The sequence below is a fragment of the Panicum virgatum genome, chromosome 3K, assembly GCF_016808335.1.
Source record: "Panicum virgatum strain AP13 chromosome 3K, P.virgatum_v5, whole genome shotgun sequence".
Lineage (NCBI taxonomy): Eukaryota > Viridiplantae > Streptophyta > Magnoliopsida > Poales > Poaceae > Panicum > Panicum virgatum.
The window spans coordinates 54,233,240-54,255,362 of NC_053138.1; the positions used below are offsets into that span (position 1 = coordinate 54,233,240).

Consider the following 22,123-nt stretch of genomic DNA (forward strand, 5'->3'; position numbering starts at 1 on the left):
CCTTGTGCATTATATTCTGTTTATACCCTCCCCGTGGGTGTGGTTGGACTTGCTGACTACGTTTGTACTCACCCCTTTCCTAATTTTTACAGAGGAAGACCCAGACTTCGTTCCCGAAGACGTTGAGTAGGGGTTCCGTCCTGCACCCAACCTTGTCTGTGGATAGGGTCACCCGCAGGAAGCTCCGTATGGCGCAAGACTCTGATGACCTTTTCGTAGTTAATATCGTTGTGTGGGTTTTAGTTGTTATTCTCGCGATAGTGGCGCTTCACTGCCCATTACCGCGTAGAGTTGTACGGTGATGTACCATCTGATGTAATAAATGTGTTATCAGCCTCCTGGAACTGATATTTGTATCATATTTAAGTCTTTTTTTATGAGGGGACGCTTCATGGAGCCATCTTTGTGTGAACTGAAGTAACTGTGTCTCCCTTAGTTGTGTCTCTTTTGATGTTCAATGATTGCTGTAATTAAATATGGCTATGGTAAAATGTGTGATATTTTATTGCTTGATAATCAACTTGGGCTGCTGAGGTTTTTTTTGCCAAAAGAGAGATTGAGACTAGTAGTTTCGTTTGTTGTGTTATTTTTGCTTTTTTGAATCATATATATGGGTCCGCCCCTGGGGGTAGATTGGTTGCTTAGGGCAATTCAAACCCTTAGTGTCCATGAGTAGTGTCTAAATTGTCATATCATCAAGACACCATTTTTATAAACTACACTTTACAACCCATGATGTCTTGGTGTGGATTCCTAGTAAACTATATCACTTTTCTCCACCAATCAATTTGTTCTCCATTTATTATTAAGACACTAACTAACTCCTAAGGCCAATCCCAATGGGTGGTTTCATTTTGTTGTTTTCAAGAGTGCCACATCACCAAAACACAAATAAAACCATGGATGATACCCACCCCCATAATGCATTGTTTCATGTTTGCTATTTTATAGGTTCTCATCTTATTTGATTTTAAGACTCATCAAGCACTGGTAACTGTGCATACATGGTTTCATCTAGATGAAACTCATTTCATCTCTCTCCTTATTAAACCAGTGCCACATCATCTAAAATGATGATATGACACCCTATTTAATGTGCATGAAACTCTCATGAAACCTCCATTGGGAGTGGCCTAATGCACAATTTGTAGTGTCTAGTGTATTGGTTTATGTGTTAACACTAGGTCTTGCATGAGGTCTAATTTCTTCCTTCTTCACTCTCTCCCATTTATTATGATGCCACATAAATAAAAAGTTTTATGTGATAGCATATTTAATACTATGGACATCATCCTACGTGGAGTGTTGTGATGCCCTTACGAGCTCAAGCTCCAAAGAAAATCAACATGCGTGGATACGATAGGATACTACTCCATACGTCTAGAAATATAAGATATTTTGATTTGTTATAAGTCAAATCATTTTATGTTTGACCAAATTTATAGAAAAATGACTAAATGTATAGAAAAGAGTAATAATATTTTGAATATCAAATTAGAATAATAGACCTATTATGAAATATATTTTCATAATTTAGTTATTCGATATGTTAGTTGCTACTATTCTTCTCTATAAATTTAATTAGATTTGGGCTACTTTCATTTAGGATAAAATAAAATATCTTATATTTTTAGGAAGGTGGAAGTAGATAATTAATGATTTGTGGGGGAGAGAGAGAGAGTCAGTCTTGCTTTCACATTTAACTCGCACCCTTCCAAATTTCAAGATTACGATGGCGGCCGTGTAAAGAGGGCTAGATGAATTTAAGCGCTTACTTTGACCCAGGCGTCAAACTTTCTCAACCACTTGCTCCAAGTATTTTAGACCTAGGATACACGGCAATGTACACTTGAGATATGTTACAGTATATTTCTTTGCTCCGTGCTTCCTAATTAATCAGATCAGGTCTTATCAAATGGAGACCGTATTATCCGCATTTCTGGGTGAGATTGCCCAAAGATCAGTATCTTTCTTCATCGGCAAACTCTCCAAGGAGGCAACCTCTTTACCCTCTGACGAGAACCTGCACCGCAAGCTGCTGAGGATTTGCATCATTGTCGAGGAAGCCGAGGGCCGGCAAATTAGGAACCAAGCCATGCTAGAGCAACTCAAGGTTCTGCGAGCAGGGATGTACAGAGGCTACTACGCGCTGGTGTCACACCCTGAAATTTTTGAATTTCAGGATGTGATTAAAATTAAAAATAAAACAACAATTTTCTCATAATTTTAAAATTTTCTCAACATTTATTTTTCTTCACAGAGAATTTAGTGTAAAAGAAAATAAATATTGGTTGTTTTTCAAATTAAATGATGTTGTTCTTCTGGTGATGCATTCATGTCACATGCATAGTGTTGTTGAGTGTAACAACCTTTCAAAACGTGTTCTATCATCAAAAATTCTTCCCGGGAATTTTCCGGATTTTTCTGGATTCTTTTCCCATTTTCCCTAGAGCAAACTCTAATTTTTAGAGGCTCTTCCAAATCTTCTCATGAGCTCCAAATATTTTATTTGAGTTCGTTTGGTCCCAATATATTTCTAGGATTTTTCCTAGAATTTTCGGGCCATTTGGAATATTTTTCGGACTTTAAATATGAATTCTAGATTTTTCTAGAATTATTTTAATTTCGAAAATAATTAATTCCGAAATTTTAAATGGGCTAAGTCTATCAAAAGTGCATAAATCCCTAATGGACCTCAAGGGCCCATTCATGTGTTCCCTAATGGGCTAAAGGCACGTAAAGCCCATTAGCATGGGAGGGAGGTTTAGTACCACATTGCTAGTTGATGTGGGATGGCGAGACTTTTCTCTCTATATATTAAACCAACCTCTCATGGCAATTCCACACAAAAATATAGACTACCCGTAGGGAGGCTCCTTGTTTGGGAATCCCTAAAATAATCTTTTCCCCAGAATCCCACCATCCTCCGCATCCGTGCATCTCCGGTGAAATCCGACGCCACCCCAGTTCTCAGCTCGTTGTCCTCTTCGTCGTGGTGTCTTCCTTCTCGTGAGTCGTCGCCATTTCGCCGTCGACCCCGTGCCTTCTTCCTCGACTCCGACGATTTTCTTCTTCTCCGGTGAGCAACTTCCTCCGTCTTTTCTTCCCTCTCTCTCGCTCTGCTCCGCTCGGTCTTGTTCGCCGTCGCCGCCATCCGCCATGCGCCGCCGCGAGCTCCGCTCCGCCCGCTCTAGCTCTGCGCCGCCGCCAGCCCACCCCAATCCACTCCCGCCGTCCGATTTAGATCCAGCGGCCCAGATCTAATATGACCCGAGTCAACTAAACCAAATACCGTTCAACCGTGGTCATTTTTGCAAATAAACCCCTCCGTTTTTCCAAAATCAACCCTCCGTGCATCGCAGTTCAAAACTATTTCTGTTTTAGTCCAAATCTTTACAGAAAACACCCTGAGCTTTTCCAAAATAGAACCCACCATCCTTAGTGCGTTGTTTTGCAAGCTAGCCCCTGTATCTTACGTTAAATCTCGTTTTAGTCCCTAGTTTCTTTAGAGCTAGCCCCTGAAAGTTTAAATCTATTGCAAACAAGTCCCTAGAATCTTGTTTTAGCCATATCTTCTTCGTTTTAGCTCCATTTTTTTTATCGATTCTTGCGCTCACGTGATCCTTGCAACGTGTGCGATAGCTTTGTGACCTTGTTATCCTCTGTGAGCACAGTTTTCTGTGTCTTGCAAATCTTTCCGCTAGCTCTTAACTCTTTAGTTAATCGCGACTAGATCTCTGAAGCACCGTATATTCTGAAGAATCGCCGTTTTAGTTCCGTTTTCCGCGTTTCTTGCGCTCTCGTAACCATAGCAACGAGCCCTATCCTTTAGTGCGTTCTTTCAAAGCTTTTATCTTGTTTGGTGTATTGTTCTTAGTTGTATCTTTTTGTTTGCTTTGTATGGTTGCTCGTTGATTGCTCCGAGTAGAAGTATCGATGTTCGAAGTTTGAAGGTCAAGTTTTCCATGCAAGCAAGAGCTGAAGAGCAGTAAGAGTAGCTTTTCGTTGGAGAAAGGCAAGTGACCCTAACCATCTTTCTATCTATGCTTTATTCACAAGATGATATGATTTAATTGGAACATGGAGAACCACCCAAGAAAACCGTACAACCACAATACTAATGGGCTCTAGTCTTGGCTAAGTAATTAGATGAACTATATGTTGTGTTGGGGTTGTTCCGCTTGGTGGTTATGAGTTTGTGTTGTGGAGCGGGTGAAGGAAGCTGCGTCTTCTGAGGGACCGCACGGCAGGGACCAACACATACATATAGGAATTCTTTGTAAAGGCCTCGTAGCGTCCCTATGAAATCACACCTCGGAAGTGTGGTATTGTGCCTGATCAGCACATATGCGTGGTTGGGTTCAAAGTTCTTCGGAACTTTTACGCGAATTGTGGTGAAAGTGTACAACCTCTGCAGAGTTAAAACTAACCGGTTAGCCGTGCTCACGGTCAAGAGCGGCTTGGACCCTCACATGATTAATAAACTTAAAGATGGATATAAATCACATTCTGGTTATTTCTTGTGGCCTTGCTGAGTACCAACCATAAGTGTACTCACCCTTGCTTACTGCTGCTCAGAAGAGAAAGCTGTTGTGAAGAATTTTGAAGATGATGCTGAGTTCTAGGCGTACGCAACCCCCAGTCGATTGCCTGTGAAGTTTGGAGCCTTCGTTTCCAGGATAAGCCGTATAACTCTGATAGTCTTTTAATTGTTTTAGTTTCTCTTTTTCGTGATACTGTTGCTGATTATTCACTTATGATGTCTCTATATGTATGAAACTTGATCCTGGCATACATATAGTTATGCATTCGGTTTTGTCCTTAAAACCGGGTGTGACAGAAGTGGTATCAGAGCTGTATCGACTGTAGGACGTAAGCTTAGATAGCAACGGTCGCTTCCTAAGATCTATTTTGTCACAAAAGCAATTCTTATTTTACCCTTGACCTCTTTGGTGAACATTCTCACTCCTTATCTATTTTCATTTCTAAATCAACCTTGATAATTCACCTTCCTCACCTGACTCTCTTTTCATTTGCACTTCATTATTTTGCAAATGTTAGATCCTCAACCCTTGACTATTTATTTAATTTTCTGGATCGTTCCTTGATTTTGATCATACCGCTCTCTTGATGTATGATTTTCCAAATTTCATCCAGCTCACTTCCTTTTGACACGCTGGTGAAATTGCTCCTTGAATTTTTTTTCTTACCTTTCTGGACCTATCTCGCCTTGCTTTATTTTTTTAAGTATCTAGTTTCTCCCTTATGCCTCTCCTTTCTTTCTAAATAAATGTCACTTTGGATTCGCCCCTTGACTTGGATTCCAAAGTATCTCTTCTGTTTCAAAATTATTTAGATTCGTGCCACGTATCCTAATGCACGTCCAAGTCATCTGAAGGTTTGAGCTGCCAGTTCATCATGAGGAGTCAAGTCGAAGCGATTGAAAATAATACCATCTGCTCACATTCCTGCTCATGTTGGATGGAGAATTCAAAGCACTACCAAAGAATCAAGCCTGAGCCACATGGTGGCACTCTCACCACTACTGCAATCAGGATGGTGGAGTCAATGCTAGACAAGTTGAAGGAGGCATGTGTCATCACCAATGAAGCTGGAAGATATAACCATGTTTATGAGTACCCCCTTATAGCTCTATTAACAACGTTTAGCATCGTTTTGACTTTATTGACTGGTGGAATTCAGTGTTTGCATGATGATGTTGTCTTTATGACCTTGTCTGTTTCGTTTCTTTGTAATGATTGTCGGTGTATTGTGGGTCTTCTACCTACAATAACATCGGTTGCCTAGATGGGTTCTTATGTACCTCCCACCTCCTTGTTATCTTCTATCTTTCTACCTAATCATTTAAAGGATGTCAAGAAAGAAGTTCATGGCAACACTAGTCTACAATGATCAACAAATGAAAGAAACTGAAGACAAGAATGCTCTCTTTCCCTTTTTGTTACCCCCATGTCTTCCCCCCTCTACCTTGATTTATTTAAGTTGCGACCACCAAGAGTTGGTGAAAAGGATGATGATGATCAACCCAAGAACCGAAGCTCCAATAGCCATACACTCGGTCAGACATCATCAGTTGATCCCCTTGCCAAGACGGATGATCAGGATATCTCTGCCAAATGAGAATGTCGTCAGTCTCCAATTCTCATGCCACCACGAGTCGCCAAGATACTAAACCAAGAAAATCATGTTTCTACAACGCAGTGGCTGCCTGAGGATGTATGAAAAGATCTGAACTGTATGGTTGGCTTATCTTCGTCACTTCACTTGAAGGTTATGAGATGTGTTTGTGGACTTGAGAAGTGATACCATATACTCAAGCCAGAAAGAAGCAATCAAGCTCTATTCAAATCACTTTATCAAGGTACAAAGGATTTTCTTCAACAGATGGGTCACCGAAGTCGAGAAAAGAATGGGTAGTTACAAACGGAGTTAGACTGAGTATCCATACAGTGATTTGTGAGTTACCAGGAATCAAGGATTATGTTTGAGGAGACATTGTAAGAATGAATGACCTGGAAGGAAAGTTATATGTGTTGGATGCTACCCACCTAAACCTTTGTCTCTTGCTAGCTTTGTGAATCTCGGGACGAGATTCCTTTTAAGGGGGGTAGTTCTGTCACACCCTGAAATTTTTGAATTTCAGGATGTGATTAAAATTAAAAATAAAACAACAATTTTCTCATAATTTTAAAATTTTCTCAACATTTATTTTTCTTCACAGAGAATTTAGTGTAAAAGAAAATAAATATTGGTTGTTTTTCAAATTAAATGATGTTGTTCTTCTGGTGATGCATTCATGTCACATGCATAGTGTTGTTGAGTGTAACAACCTTTCAAAACGTGTTCTATCATCAAAAATTCTTCCCGGGAATTTTCCGGATTTTTCTGGATTCTTTTCCCATTTTCCCTAGAGCAAACTCTAATTTTTAGAGGCTCTTCCAAATCTTCTCATGAGCTCCAAATATTTTATTTGAGTTCGTTTGGTCCCAATATATTTCTAGGATTTTTCCTAGAATTTTCGGGCCATTTGGAATATTTTTCGGACTTTAAATATGAATTCTAGATTTTTCTAGAATTATTTTAATTTCGAAAATAATTAATTCCGAAATTTTAAATGGGCTAAGTCTATCAAAAGTGCATAAATCCCTAATGGACCTCAAGGGCCCATTCATGTGTTCCCTAATGGGCTAAAGGCACGTAAAGCCCATTAGCATGGGAGGGAGGTTTAGTACCACATTGCTAGTTGATGTGGGATGGCGAGACTTTTCTCTCTATATATTAAACCAACCTCTCATGGCAATTCCACACAAAAATATAGACTACCCGTAGGGAGGCTCCTTGTTTGGGAATCCCTAAAATAATCTTTTCCCCAGAATCCCACCATCCTCCGCATCCGTGCATCTCCGGTGAAATCCGACGCCACCCCAGTTCTCAGCTCGTTGTCCTCTTCGTCGTGGTGTCTTCCTTCTCGTGAGTCGTCGCCATTTCGCCGTCGACCCCGTGCCTTCTTCCTCGACTCCGACGATTTTCTTCTTCTCCGGTGAGCAACTTCCTCCGTCTTTTCTTCCCTCTCTCTCTCGCTCTGCTCCGCTCGGTCTTGTTCGCCGTCGCCGCCATCCGCCATGCGCCGCCGCGAGCTCCGCTCCGCCCGCTCTAGCTCTGCGCCGCCGCCAGCCCACCCCAATCCACTCCCGCCGTCCGATTTAGATCCAGCGGCCCAGATCTAATATGACCCGAGTCAACTAAACCAAATACCGTTCAACCGTGGTCATTTTTGCAAATAAACCCCTCCGTTTTTCCAAAATCAACCCTCCGTGCATCGCAGTTCAAAACTATTTCTGTTTTAGTCCAAATCTTTACAGAAAACACCCTGAGCTTTTCCAAAATAGAACCCACCATCCTTAGTGCGTTGTTTTGCAAGCTAGCCCCTGTATCTTACGTTAAATCTCGTTTTAGTCCCTAGTTTCTTTAGAGCTAGCCCCTGAAAGTTTAAATCTATTGCAAACAAGTCCCTAGAATCTTGTTTTAGCCATATCTTCTTCGTTTTAGCTCCATTTTTTTTATCGATTCTTGCGCTCACGTGATCCTTGCAACGTGTGCGATAGCTTTGTGACCTTGTTATCCTCTGTGAGCACAGTTTTCTGTGTCTTGCAAATCTTTCCGCTAGCTCTTAACTCTTTAGTTAATCGCGACTAGATCTCTGAAGCACCGTATATTCTGAAGAATCGCCGTTTTAGTTCCGTTTTCCGCGTTTCTTGCGCTCTCGTAACCATAGCAACGAGCCCTATCCTTTAGTGCGTTCTTTCAAAGCTTTTATCTTGTTTGGTGTATTGTTCTTAGTTGTATCTTTTTGTTTGCTTTGTATGGTTGCTCGTTGATTGCTCCGAGTAGAAGTATCGATGTTCGAAGTTTGAAGGTCAAGTTTTCCATGCAAGCAAGAGCTGAAGAGCAGTAAGAGTAGCTTTTCGTTGGAGAAAGGCAAGTGACCCTAACCATCTTTCTATCTATGCTTTATTCACAAGATGATATGATTTAATTGGAACATGGAGAACCACCCAAGAAAACCGTACAACCACAATACTAATGGGCTCTGGTCTTGGCTAAGTAATTAGATGAACTATATGTTGTGTTGGGGTTGTTCCGCTTGGTGGTTATGAGTTTGTGTTGTGGAGCGGGTGAAGGAAGCTGCGTCTTCTGAGGGACCGCACGGCAGGGACCAACACATACATATAGGAATTCTTTGTAAAGGCCTCGTAGCGTCCCTATGAAATCACACCTCGGAAGTGTGGTATTGTGCCTGATCAGCACATATGCGTGGTTGGGTTCAAAGTTCTTCGGAACTTTTACGCGAATTGTGGTGAAAGTGTACAACCTCTGCAGAGTTAAAACTAACCGGTTAGCCGTGCTCACGGTCAAGAGCGGCTTGGACCCTCACATGATTAATAAACTTAAAGATGGATATAAATCACATTCTGGTTATTTCTTGTGGCCTTGCTGAGTACCAACCATAAGTGTACTCACCCTTGCTTACTGCTGCTCAGAAGAGAAAGCTGTTGTGAAGAATTTTGAAGATGATGCTGAGTTCTAGGCGTACGCAACCCCCAGTCGATTGCCTGTGAAGTTTGGAGCCTTCGTTTCCAGGATAAGCCGTATAACTCTGATAGTCTTTTAATTGTTTTAGTTTCTCTTTTTCGTGATACTGTTGCTGATTATTCACTTATGATGTCTCTATATGTATGAAACTTGATCCTGGCATACATATAGTTATGCATTCGGTTTTGTCCTTAAAACCGGGTGTGACAGCTGGACACCTTCAGGTACCGATCCTACAAAGAAGATGAAGGCGAGGATGATGATGAGGTGAGCCACTACTATTCCTTTGCCATCTCCAAGTTCAACCCTGCCAAGCGCATTCAGTTGTGTGGCAGAAGCAGTAGTCAAGGTGGAGAGAGGGAGCTGCATCAGGTGCTTGGCTCCCTAGATGTAACCATCACTGATGCAAGGGAGTTCCTCATGTTCCTGAAAGATTGTCCCCCATTGTACCACCGTTTGTACAACACCTACATGGTTTTGGAGAAGTGTATGTTTGGCCGCCATGCCGAGATGGAGCACATCATCAACTTCCTTATGCAGAAGTGTGCTCCTGGCTCTACCGGAGATTTCGGTGTCCTACCGGTTGTCGGTCCAGCGAAAGCCGGTAAGAGCACACTTGTTGAACATGTATGCAATGATGAAAGAGTGCGTAGCGCCTTCTCCCGGATCGTGTTCTTCGCAGAAGGCGACCTTGAAGGAAGGATTGATTGTGTCAGGGATGGTGGCAAGGTGAAGTATCAAAGTCATGCCTCAGAATGCAGAGATCAAAGTGTTTTGGTTGTTGTGGAAGTGAACGGGGACATCAGTGAGGCTACATGGAGTAGCTTATGTTCAGCATCCAAAAGGTGCGCTACAAATGGTGTCATCAGGTTCATAATCTGCAGCCGGTCCGACGAGATTGTCAGATTTGGAACGACGAGAGCTCTCAAGGTAGAGAATCTTACTCAGGAAGCGTTCTGGTACTTCTTCAAAGCTCTTGCGTTTGGGAGTGTTGATCCCCGGGAGGAACCGAAGCTCGCGTCAATGGCTATGGAGATCGCCGCGTATCTGAACTGCTTCTTCATAGCAGGAAACACCATAGCCAGGATGCTTAGAGACAATCTCAGTGCAAAGTTCTGGCGCATGGCTTTGACAAGTTTCAGAGAAGTCGACCGGAGATACCGCTTCTTCATTTTTGGCGCGCAACCAGCAAATCCTTCAGAAAACAGAAAAATGATTCGAAGGTTAAATGGCTCCAATGAGTATTGCTCGTTTTTTAATGGCTACCATACAATTTCCTCCTTGGGTGAGGCTCCGACGACGATAACTGTTCAAGAGGTTCTGTCAGGGAGTGTTGTGCCTCGTGGGGAATTTCATGTCCTGGGATGGAGATCTCCCATACCACCTTACCATAGCTACACATTTAGGTGTGAGATTCATGAGATAGCAGATTCATGAGGCATCGAGAAGAAGACGGTGTTCGCAAGACACAAAACCAAGCCTATATAGGCTCGAAAAATAGATGGCTCTGTGTCGCGTTGTACCCAAACCTTATATGCTTTCTATAAAAGTTAGGTGATCTTGTTCTATTGACTATTTCACGAATCTAATAACCAGAGTGTTCGTAAACACTAAACGGTCAGTATGGGTCTGTGCAGCATGTAGACCGTGTACACGGTGTGTGTATAGTATTACACGTTTTTATACTATATTGACAAATATTTGTATAGTAACTTGTATATATATGCTTAAAATAACAATAATAATGACAAAGTTAAAAATAATTTCAAGTGAGAATGACTATTGGAGAGTTTTGCATCCACTTTTACATGAATTAAAATTGAATCTTTAAGCACGATCTTTGATCAATGTGTTCTTTGTCCTAAACATTATGCTACTCACCCTAAACGGCATGGTACTCACCCGTTCAGAACGTTTTTTTTCCATGCCGTGTAGCCTTTTTTTCCGTGTCATGCAGCCCATATACACACCATGTAACCCGTGTAATACCGTGTAAAGTGTAATATACCGTTTATGGTCTACTCCCTCCGTCCCACAAAGAGTAGTTTTAGAAAATTTCAGACACATTACTCATCCAAAGAAATGACTTTGTTACCCCTAATTATTTCTACCAATTGTGATTGTAAACCGTGTTATTTATTTGGTTTTCTGGATCCTCAATAAATGCATATGCATTGAAACTAGAAAAGTAATATCTCCTAAATATTTAATTGGCTCTATACGTTTTACTATGCAATGCTTTCTTGGTACTTGGTATTGCTTTAATTAGATGGGTCTCATTACAAGTTAAAACTACACTCTTTGTGGGGCAAAATTTGAATACCAAAACTGCACTTATTTTTGGACCGAGGGAGTAAACTTCACGCTTACCCATCAAGTAACATTTACTCCCTCCGTATCTGAAAAGAAAGCCGTTTAGGACATGAGTACGCATACCAAGGAGTGATTAATTAGGGTAGAGTTTTCCCTGTTTACCCCTATTAAATAGGGTCGCGGGAACTCTTAGACCACAAGCAAGTCCGGCTTCAAACTGGTTGGCACAAGGAGCCTCAACGCAAGAGGTCGCGGGATCGACTCCTGGCGGGCTTGTTTTTTGCTGGGGGTCCGTTTTTTTGCTCTTTCGCTGGATGGTGTTCGTGCGTGCGTTGATTTTTTTTTGCTCGTTCGCTGTGCATGGCGCTCGCGCGCGCTGGGCGTCTTTTTTTTTTTTGCTCGTTCGCTGCATGGCGTCTTTTTTTTTTTGCTCGTTCGCTGCATGGCGGTCGTGCGCGCGCGCTGGGTATCGTTTTTTTTTTTGCTCGTTCGCGCGCTGGGCCTCGTGTTTTGTTCGTGCGCGCGCTGGGCAATGTTTTTTGCGCCGTTTTTTCCCGCGTAGCCGGCCGCTCGGATGCCTGCGCTATTTAACAGACCACCACCGAGACTTGAGCTTACCATCCAGCACGAACAACACATTCCAGTGCACACACATGGATCTCAACATTTCTTTAGAGGAACAAGAAAACAGCAATGGTAGATTTGATCTCAACATTCCCATACTGGAAGATGGTGAAGACGTCAATGGTAATCCATTCTCTTATTAGTTTCCTTTTTGCATTTGATTTGTTTTCGTTTCCTTTCTCATGTCATTGTTTTTCTATAGGATTTGGCGCCCCTGTAATGCAAGATGGTGAAGACGACCTTGTACTGGAGGACGCTGAAGACGCCCTCGACGTCAACGCCCCTGTGCTGGAAGATGGTGAAGACGCCCCTGTAGTGGAGGACGTTGAAGACGGCCTCGACCAGAACGTGTTTGATCTAAACCTTCCACTAGATGAGTTCGGCGCGGTGGATTTTGATTTCGTTCAAAACAATCTTGGTAAGTAAAACAAGCCGTGCATGCAAGTAACTTTAGTGCTGCAAGTAACTCAATGTCTTTTTTTTCATTTTGCAAGTAATAATAACGTGCTGCATGTAACAAGCCGTGCAAGTATCTGTAGTGCTGCAAGTAACTTTAGTGTTTTTTGTTCATGTAGAACAAGCCGTGCAAGCTCCAGTTCAAGCAAACCGAAGAAATCTAGACATGTCAGATGAGCTTAGAAAGCAAGTTTACCAAGCTTTATTAGCTAGAAGCAAGAATGGGCATCTAGGCAAGAAAGATACAAGAATTGTTGCCGAGCATTTTGGGGTACACATTCAGGTCGTCCAACGTTTGTGGAAGAGAGGTAAAACACAACTTGCAAATTTCATTCCGGTTGAGGTTAGCAGTAGAAAGAAGGGTAGATGTGGTCGTAAGGCAATCCCTGTTAATTTGGAAGCATTGCGCAACATTCCTCTCAAGGATAGAATGACAATAGAAGATGTGTGTAGCCAACTTGACATGAGTAAATGGAAGATTCAAAGGTTACTGAAAAAAGGATTTATTAGGCGCCATTCTAGTAGCATAAAGCCATACCTCACTGATGCTAACAAAAAGGCTCGGTTGAAGTGGTGTGTTGATATGATTGACAAGGACATCCTTGATGACCCAAGATTTAGGGATTTGTTTGACATTGTGTTCATTGATGAAAAATGGTTTTACCTCTCTAAAAAATCAGAGAATTATTACTTGCTACCCGAAGAAGATGAACCCCATCGCACTTGTAAGAACAAAAATTACATCCCTAGGATCATGTTCTTGTGTGTTTGTACTCGGCCAAGGTTTAGGGATGGAGAGTGTATTTTTGATGGCAAGATTGGTTGTTTTCCACTAGTTACTTATGAACCGGCTCAAAGAGGTAATGAGAGAACCGGTCGTGTTCGTGGAGACTTGATGGTAAAGCCTATAGCTTCGATCACAAGAGATGTGATGAGGGACTTCATGATCAACAAAGTTTTACCGGCAATTCGAGCCAAATGGCCAAGAGAGGATGTGGGCAAACCAATCTACATTCAACAAGATAATGCACCTTCCCATATAAAATTGGATGATCCAATTTTTTGTGAGGCTGCAAAGCAAAATGGCTTTGACATTCGCCTAATTTGTCAACCACCTAATTCTCCGGATTTTAACATTCTTGATTTGGGATTTTTTCGAGCTATTCAAGCCATTCAATACAAGAAAAATGCAAAAACAGTTGAAGCTCTAATTCCAGTAGTACAAGAGGTAAATTCATCAATTCTCTTCATTTTAACATTCTTGATTTCAGGTTTATACTCACTGAATTTTGTCAACACATGTAGGCATTCATGGAGTACTGTCCACACAAGGCAAATAGAATATTTGTAACCCTCCAAACTGTTTTGATGGAAGTCATGAAGATTAAAGGATGCAACAAGTACAAAATTCCTCACATGCAAAAGGAAAGATTAGAGAGAGAACAAAGACTTCCCTTGCAGATTTCTTGTGAGCCATCGTTGCTAGCTGAAGCCATAGGTAGTCTAGATGCATGAAACAAATAGAACTCGATTAGTACTAGATGATAAGCAATGGTTGAACAAGAACTCGATGAGCAATGTAATCTTACTGTTTTCATCTTGCTGTTTTTACTTTCTCCTACTTGTTGTTCATGTTCCTCCACGACTGCTCAGCTTCCTCCATCTCGCGCTTCACGGCCAGCGCAGCAGTGCAGTCGAACTCGTCGCGGCGAAGCGGAGACGACAGCCAGTAATCCATGTGGACGAGGCCGCAACGCACGCATGGATATAACAACGAGTGCGCACGATTCCATGACTCGCGGTCTTCATGAACAAGATGGCAGCGAGGACATAGGAAAGCGCCCGGCGGCAAGGAGTCCGGCACCGTCGTCTCCGAGGCCGGCGGCAAGGAGTCCAGCGCGAGGAGCTCCTCCGACTCAGGCGCGTCGTCGAGCTCCAGCGCGTTGAGCTCCGACTCCGGCGTGAACTCCATGGCCGGCTTGCCGGTGCTCTTCCCCTTGGCCGCGGCGGCTGCCTCGTCGGAGGAGGACGAGTAGCTCGCGAGCAGCTCCGGCGCGACGAGCAGCTCCTCCGAGTCCGGCGAGACCAGCTCCTGCGTCTCTTGCGTCGACGCCGCCATGCATGAACTCCTTGGAGATCGAGTAGCAGGTTGGCTCGTGTTGTGAGTTGTGACCGGCTCGAGGGGGGGGGCGTTTTGAATGGGAGCAGATGGGAAACGCTGCGGACGCGCACGCGCGGCGGACGGACGGGAACCGAGGCGAGGACGGGAAATGCGGACGACTGCAGTTAAGGAAGGGCATTGGCGTCCAAAATCACGCATGCGTGGGTAAAACGTCGTTCTTTTCGCAATCGTGGCAACGGCTAGAACGGCGTTCTTTTCAGATACGGAGGGAGTACACAGCGTATACACCAGCCGTGTAACCCATGTAGCCCGTGTGCACTGCCAATAACTACAATTGATAAGCTTTGACAAGGGGTGAAACTTAGACGATAATAACTGCTCAAGCCGTTCTCGGAGTGCTGTTGCCATGTGGAAAATTTGGTGTTCTGGCATGGAAATCTTCGGTACCACCTCATAACTAGTATCTTTTTACTTGTAACTAACCAATTTTTTTTTAAAAATGTTGTTGCTTATTCAATAGTTTCCCTATTTTGTTTATCATTAGAAGCCATAGTTTCCCTTATTCAAGAAAATTAAGGAGCTCTCAGCCTGTTTTTCTTTCCTGTGTGCAGCTCTTGTTTTTATTTCCTTGGTGTGCAGTTTTTGTACAATTCACATATTATATACCTCTCTCTCAAACACAGAAGAGTGAAAATCAACATAAAACATACAAGAGTGAAATCAACGATGCCGCTTAAAAATGTGCTCAATCATTTAACTGCAGGATCATGGTGGGATAGCCACATTTTGTCTACAATATATTGTTGACTTTTGATTTGCCTGTGTTTAGACTTAAAAACTAATAACATAACTTCTAATGATAAACAAAATAAGGGAAACTATTGAATAAGCAACAACATTTTTTTAAAAATTGGTTAGTTACACAGGTAAAAAAGGTACCAGTTTATGAGGTGGTGGTACCGAAGATTTCCATGCGAGAACACCAAATTTTCCACATGGCACAGCACTCCGAGAACGGCTTGAGCAGTTATCATCGTCTAAGCTACACCCCTTGCCAAAGCCTATCGATAGTAGTTATTAGATTCATGAATTAGTCACAAGCGACATTTTCCAAAACAAAATCACCAAGCTTTTATAGAAAGCATATAAGGTTTGGGTACAGCGCGACACAGAGCCATTTATTTTTCGAACCTATGCTTGGTTTTAATCTGGTGTGCACCTGCGAACTGGTGTGCACCTGGCCCCGTGTTCACCCAATACTTTCCCTTTAATCTGTGTCCCGCAGATACCGCCTTCTTCTCAATGTCTCATGAATCTGCTACCTCATGAATCTCACAGCTACAAGTGTAGCTATGGTAAGGTGGTATGGGAGATTTCCATGCCAGGACATCAAATTTCCCACGACGCACAACACTCCCTGACAGAACCTCTTGAAAAGTTATCACCGGAGCATCTTCCTGGGAGGAAACTTTTTGGTAGCCATTAAAAAACGAGCAATACTCATTGGAGCCATTTAACCTTCGAATCATTTTTCTGTTTTCTGAAGGATTTGCTGGTTGCGCGCCAAAAATGAAGAAGCGGTATCTCCGGTCGACTTCTCTGAAACTTGTCAAAGCCATGCGCCAGAACTTTGCACTGAGGTTGTCTCTAAGCATCCTGGCTATGGTGTTTCCTGCTATGAAGAAGCAGTTCAGATACGCGGCGATCTCCATAGCCATTGACGCGAGCTTCGGTTCCTCCCGGGGATCAACACTCCCAAACGCAAGAGCTTTGAAGAAGTACCAGAACGCTTCCTGAGTAAGATTCTCTACCTTGAGAACTCTCGTCGTTCCAAATCTGACAATCTCGTCGGACCGGCTGCAGATTATGAACCTGATGACACCATTTGTAGCGCACCTTTTGGATGCTGAACATAAGCGACTCCATGTAGCCTCACTGATGTCCCCGTTCACTTCCACAACAACCAAAACACTTTGATCTCTGCATTCTGAGGCATGACTTTGATACTTCACCTTGCCACCATCCCTGACACAATCAATCCTTCCTTCAAGGTCGCCTTCTGCGAAGAACACGATCCGGGAGAAGGCGCTACGCACTCTTTCATCATTGCATACATGTTCAACAAGTGTGCTCTTACCGGCTTTCGCTGGACCGACAACCGGTAGGACACCGAAATCTCCGGTAGAGCCAGGAGCACACTTCTGCATAAGGAAGTTGATGATGTGCTCCATCTCGGCATGGCGGCCAAACATACACTTCTCCAAAACCATGTAGGTGTTGTACAAACGGTGGTACAATGGGGGACAATCTTTCAGGAACATGAGGAATTCCCTTGCATCAGTGATGGTTACATCTAGGGAGCCAAGCACTTGATGCAGCTCCCTCTCTCCACCTTGACTACTGCTTCTGCCACGCAACTGAATGCGCTTGGCAGGGTTGAACTTGGAAATGGCAAAAGAGTAGTGGTGGCTCACCTCATCGTCGTCCTCGCCTTCGTCTTCTTTGTAGGATTGGTACCTGAAGGTGTCCAGCGCGTAGTAGCCTCTGTACATCCCTGCTCGCAGAACTTTGAGTTGCTCAAGCATGGCTTGGCTCCTGATTTGCCGGCCCTCGGCGTCCTCGACGATGATGCAAATCCTCAGCAGCTTCCGGTGTAGGCTCTCGTCAGAGGGTAAGGAGGTTATTACCTCCTCCTTGTTGGAGAGTTTGCCGATGAAGAAAGACACTGATCTTTGGGCAATCTCACCCAGAAATGTGGATAAAGCGATCTCCATTTGGTCAGACCTGACCTGATGATCAGGAAGCACGGAGCAAAGAAAGATACTGTAGCATATCTGAAGTGTTCATTGCCATGTATACCTGGTCTGAAATAGTTGGAGTGAGTGGTTGAGAAAGTTTGACGCCTTGGTCAAAGTAAGCGCGCTTATATTTCCTCTAGCCCTCTTTACACGGCGGCCATCCTAGTCTTGCAATTTGGAAGGATGTGATCAGTTAAATGTGAATGCAAGACTCCCCCCACCCCAATCATTAACCTATGTTAATCAGGATTCAGAAGATTCTATTCGGTTTAGGCTAACAAACTCGTCGTGATACAGGCTTTTCCTTTCAGGACGAGACACGAAATAGTGTCAAGCAACACCCAAAAAGTTGCTTGGGCAACGGCAGTACACCCAACTTTGGCCTTGTTTGGATTCATTCTATAATCCCTAGAATACCCACTTCTAGCTAGGAGATGCATGGAGGGCTAAATGAAGTCTATTTGCGAAACTTCTTTAGGAATGAGTGTAACTTTTCGCGACGAATTTAATGACGGTAATTAATCGATGATTGACTGTAGTGATGCTACAATAATAATCATTCTCTAGCCACGCGGTCAAAGACCTCATTATATTCGTTAGGGTGCGGGGTTCTAGAGTTGGTTTTATAAACTGTCTTTGTTTGACATTCCTAATGGGTAGTCAAACCCTCTTCTAGAAATTCCAGAAGACAAACCAAACAGGGCCAAGATGTCCATGAGTCCATGTCCTCTGAATGATCAGGTTCGTAAGCCTAACATGTTAACATTACAACGCCTTGCTAAAAGCTACAAAAAAAAAGAACTGCAAAATATCCTATATATCCTTCCATGGAAAATCGAAGTCCTCGACATGTGCAATGTCTGAAAACATGAGCCGGTGCATGACCTGCCAGCAAGGAGTTGAAAAGAAATTTCAACAGATTTGAAATCTAGCTTTGGAAGCTTTCCAGAACATTTGACTATAAAAGAGTTCAACGGCAAGTTTAGCAAAATTTAGTAGTACATCTGGTATGTGTTTTCTCATATATCCTTTTTGTACTCATGAACGTGCATCCACTTTGTCGCTGACCATTTGTTGCCTTTTACCACCGGATTCGCACCTAAATAAAAGGAGATTAAGTTTAGTACAGAGGTGAGTGTACTATGGCATGACACTTGTTGAATGAAGAACATGTCATGGCATCAAAGATTGAGTAATCTCATCGTGCAGGCTTTTGGGATCAAGGGACACTACTACAAAATTCTATTTTGCGAGGCACTTAAAAAAAGCCTCGGAAGCAGACACTTTAGAAAACCGCCTCGGTTAATGACTGCGATTAACCGAGGCGATCATTTTCAATTAACCGAGGCGGTTATGACAAACCGCCTCGCGAAATATATTAACCGAGGCGGACGTCATAATACAACCGCCTCGGTTAATCAGGCCCAGCCCGATAGCCCAAGAAGCCCAATTACGGGAACATCTATATATACATGACTTAGGTTTCCAACGCATCCACTCCCCCTCCCCCTCTCTCACGCCCCTCTCTCTCTCAGTGAGCCGCCGCACCTCTCCATCTCCCCCCCTCTCTCTCTCCTCCTCCTCCTCCCTGAGTGCCCGCGCCCGGGGCTGTGCTCGCGGCCGGCGGCAGCCATGGCCCGCCCCCTCCTCCGGCGACGGCGGCACGCAGGGCCTGCTCCCTCCATCCCGGCGCGGAGGCCGCGGCGGCCGGCGCAGCACCGGATCCGCGCGTGCGGCGAGCGGCTACGCGGACGCGTGTGGCAGGCGCGCTCCTTCCCCTCCACGGTGGCGGCGCACGGCATCGGCGGCAGATCCGAGCTCGAGCAGACCGGCGGCGCACGGTTCCTCTCCCTCGAGCGACGGCGGCGGCGGCCCCTCTCCCTTGAGCTCGAGCTCGGCCGGCGCTCGGGCAGGCCGGATCTAGCCCCGGCACGAGCGGATCCAGCGGCGGAGTACGGCCGCAGCGGCGCACCCTCTCACTCGAGCGACTGCGGGGCGAGGCTGCGGTGGAGCGGGAGAGGCGGGACGAGATGTGGCGCCGCCCGGCATCGGCGGCGGATCCGAGCTTGGGCAGACCGGTGGCGCCCGGCATCGGCGGCGGATCCGAGCGGGACGCGGCGGCGACGACCGATGGGCTCGGCGGGCCCGTGATGGGCTCACCGGGCTTTTTTTTTACCGAGGCGGGCACCAAACCGCCTCGGTTAATACCCCATTTACCGTGATGCTTGTTCGGAGGCGTTTCTGCTGCCCGGCTCAGAAAACTGATTTTGACCGCCTCGGAAAATGTTTTCTGTAGTAGTGGGATCCATCAGGCTTGATGTTCCAGAAAAGTAATGCATCTCCCATCTTTGGTTTAACAGACATACCCTTCTTTGCAAATAGTTTAAAAAGAAAAAGTGATGATCTCCTCTTTGCTTTTGCCAAAGGGAACACGGTCTCGCCGCCATCTTCGACATCAGAACTAGAAAAATAACAAATTGCCATTCATGCATGAAAAAGAATTGATTCCAGATTGATTACCAGGGATGCATATTCAGATATCAATACTAAACAATTTTATAAAACATACAGATACATAAGAAAAGTTGTTTGGCGCGGGCCTCCATTTTTGGCAGTGTAACCATCTTCGGAGGTATCAAAGTGGGGGTCGAATTTCTGTCCAACTTCATAGTGGAGAACTTGAAGGCCCTCTCCATTCTCTGCAAATTTACCAGGAAACAATAATAGAGAGATCAGCGGTACGGTGCTGGTGGCACTTGAAGTAATGGGTTACTATTTTTGCTGTAATGTGTTATTACTATTTCCTATTTTTTGAAAATAGTAATAATCAGCAGCTCTCCCGCTTGGTTCGTTTTTTCTTTTTGGTTGTTGTGGTGCCCAGTCTAGACGTTGTTTCTTATTTTTTAATATATAATCGGCAGCTCTTCTAGCTGATTTGTTTTTTAAAAAAAGACATATAGTTGATACTTGTTTCTTGAGGCCCCTTGTTTACCTCATCATATGAGCACTCAGTAAATATATATGCCTCCATAATGTATTAAAATGTAGAATGTAAAACTATGTCAAATCATCTGCATGTAGTGAAACTGGTCATGTAATTCCTGTTCTAAAAATCTAGCTCTCGGAGACGCAGTTATAAGTGCACAACCAGTAGTCCAGTACACTCCAAAAAAAAAATCAACAGCATACAGTTTTCACACGTACTCCAACATGTATTAAATCTACCGTGACACCACACGTTTTACAGATTGTTTTAATAATCTTTCCAAGTACAGTAAGTCATGTACCATCTGGTGATTCAGTGATACGGTTAAAGAAGAAGAATTCAGGACTTCGGAGCAGGCAAACACTTCAACTTTAAACCCATGCATGCCAAATAAATAATACCACATACCTACAGGTATGGAGGTGTAATCCGCTATCCTTTTCTCGATCCTACGAATAACCTTGTCCTCGCCTCTGTGAAAGAACATCCCTGAACTTGTCCGCGCACTGCAACACAATTACAACCACCATCAAGCAAAATTAGCATAGAGAGCAGGCGGGCGATGCATGCAGAACATCCCTGAAACTAGAAGCTGGGGCAATGTTCAGACCTGCTCTCCATGGTCTCTCCGGCTCAAAATCTGCTACTACCGACTTGGTCATGCGAGGCTTGGCCTGCGAGATCAGATGGTCGCATTCCTCCTTGGACTGAGAACAACATCATGTGCACGTGTGAGCTAAGATTCAGTCACAAAACCGCCTGCAGCAGGGTTCTTGGCGAAGCAAACTAAAAAGTGTAGCAGAAAAAGTCTGGCAGTGTACTGCTGAGATGGGAAGGATAATGGATTAATATCGCAGAGGACTAAACCAGATTCATTCGGTGGCAAAAGTGTGAGCAAAAAATAAATTAACGGCCTGGGGTTGCGTCCGTTGCTGCTCGACTAGCTAAGATAAGATTTCGACAGAACCGAAACAGGAGAAAACCAAGCAAGAAACATTGTTATTCGAGATCTCCTGACCATAAGCGTGATCGAGCAAAGCTAGCTAGATCGCATGTGGGAGCACGACGACTCACGAGGAAGTTGTGGAACAAGGAAGCGCGGGGCTCCGACGAGAGCTCCTCCGTCCAGGGCTCTCCTCTGCCCCCGCCGCCGGGCATCCCCTGCGTAGGCGAGTACAATCGGTTTTACGAGGTGATGAATCCCTATCCCTGGACGTCATGACACATGGCCTATACATATACAAGAGTATAAGCCGCTAGTACATACACATAACACGTGGCTTGGCTTGGAGAACCAAATTATTCCAGCAGATTGCTTATCTCTCATACCCTATATATATTTTCTCTCTTCATCACCAATAATATTTTTTACGTTTTTGTTAGCAAGTGTTGTAGCAGATTACTCGAAGAATAGGATAGAGGGAGGAACCCCTTACATTTGAGCAAGAGGGAGGTGTGTTTTGGCTATTGCCAAATTTTTTTTGGTATTAGCGATGAGATTGATAGTCTGTTGGAGCACCTCCCATTACCAAAAAAGAACAAATTTTTAGTAGAGAGAGGAATAAGTAATTTGGTGGAGATGCTCTAAGAATTTGTTGTGGAGAGGAAAAAGGCCAAGGCGGGAGGGGGGATTGTTATCCATCACTTCAGGCGGTTCCACGCAAACCATCACCTGAAGTGCATGTGGTTCGTGCGGTAGGCACATTAGTT

At 44.0% G+C, this 22,123-nt stretch overlaps 4 protein-coding genes and 1 pseudogene across 4 annotated transcripts; 2 read left to right on the plus strand and 3 right to left on the minus strand.

The window, feature by feature from the left end:
- Positions 1 to 1,853: 1,853 nt before the first annotated feature.
- On the plus strand, positions 1,854 to 10,867 carry LOC120699655 (putative disease resistance protein RGA3). The gene is made up of 2 exons (XM_039983672.1): positions 1,854 to 2,152; positions 9,328 to 10,867. The coding sequence occupies exons 1-2, from the start codon at positions 1,916 to 1,918 to the stop codon at positions 10,549 to 10,551; spliced, it is 1,461 nt and encodes a 486-aa protein (XP_039839606.1). The 5' UTR covers positions 1,854 to 1,915; the 3' UTR covers positions 10,552 to 10,867.
- A 623-nt stretch (positions 10,868 to 11,490) lies between these two features.
- LOC120699654 lies at positions 11,491 to 14,104 on the plus strand. The gene is made up of 4 exons (XM_039983671.1): positions 11,491 to 12,174; positions 12,254 to 12,469; positions 12,627 to 13,735; positions 13,813 to 14,104. Exons 1-4 carry the CDS (start codon positions 11,742 to 11,744, stop codon positions 14,020 to 14,022), a joined length of 1,968 nt encoding a protein of 655 aa, XP_039839605.1. The 5' UTR covers positions 11,491 to 11,741; the 3' UTR covers positions 14,023 to 14,104.
- LOC120699656 lies at positions 13,874 to 14,688 on the minus strand. The gene is made up of 2 exons (XM_039983673.1): positions 14,097 to 14,688; positions 13,874 to 14,010 (listed from the first exon to the last, which is right to left on the minus strand). Exon 1 carries the CDS (start codon positions 14,624 to 14,626, stop codon positions 14,126 to 14,128), a length of 501 nt encoding a protein of 166 aa, XP_039839607.1. The 5' UTR covers positions 14,627 to 14,688; the 3' UTR covers positions 13,874 to 14,010; positions 14,097 to 14,125.
- Positions 14,689 to 15,936: 1,248 nt separating this feature from the next.
- Positions 15,937 to 17,403, minus strand: LOC120701050 (putative disease resistance protein RGA3). Its single transcript, XM_039985223.1, has one exon. It carries the CDS (start codon positions 17,401 to 17,403, stop codon positions 15,937 to 15,939), a length of 1,467 nt encoding a protein of 488 aa, XP_039841157.1.
- A 1,043-nt stretch (positions 17,404 to 18,446) lies between these two features.
- On the minus strand, positions 18,447 to 21,571 carry LOC120701051 (annotated as a pseudogene).
- Between the last annotated feature and the right edge of the window lie 552 nt (positions 21,572 to 22,123).

What these genes read in the sequence shown, in the direction of transcription:
- LOC120701050 (XM_039985223.1), bottom strand. Translation starts at nt 17,403, where the DNA reads ATGGAGATCGCTTTATCCACATTTCTGGGTGAGATTGCCCAAAGATCA.
- LOC120699654 (XM_039983671.1), top strand. Translation starts at nt 11,742, where the DNA reads ATGGTGTTCGTGCGTGCGTTGATTTTTTTTTGCTCGTTCGCTGTGCAT. An exon ending in AGATGGTGAAGACGTCAATG is followed by an intron (nt 12,175 to 12,253) that starts GTAATCCATTCT and finishes GTTTTTCTATAG; the next exon opens with GATTTGGCGCCCCTGTAATG. An exon ending in TAATTCCAGTAGTACAAGAG is followed by an intron (nt 13,736 to 13,812) that starts GTAAATTCATCA and finishes CAACACATGTAG; the next exon opens with GCATTCATGGAGTACTGTCC.
- LOC120699656 (XM_039983673.1), bottom strand. Translation starts at nt 14,626, where the DNA reads ATGGCGGCGTCGACGCAAGAGACGCAGGAGCTGGTCTCGCCGGACTCG.
- LOC120699655 (XM_039983672.1), top strand. Translation starts at nt 1,916, where the DNA reads ATGGAGACCGTATTATCCGCATTTCTGGGTGAGATTGCCCAAAGATCA. An exon ending in ACAGAGGCTACTACGCGCTG is followed by an intron (nt 2,153 to 9,327) that starts GTGTCACACCCT and finishes GTGTGACAGCTG; the next exon opens with GACACCTTCAGGTACCGATC.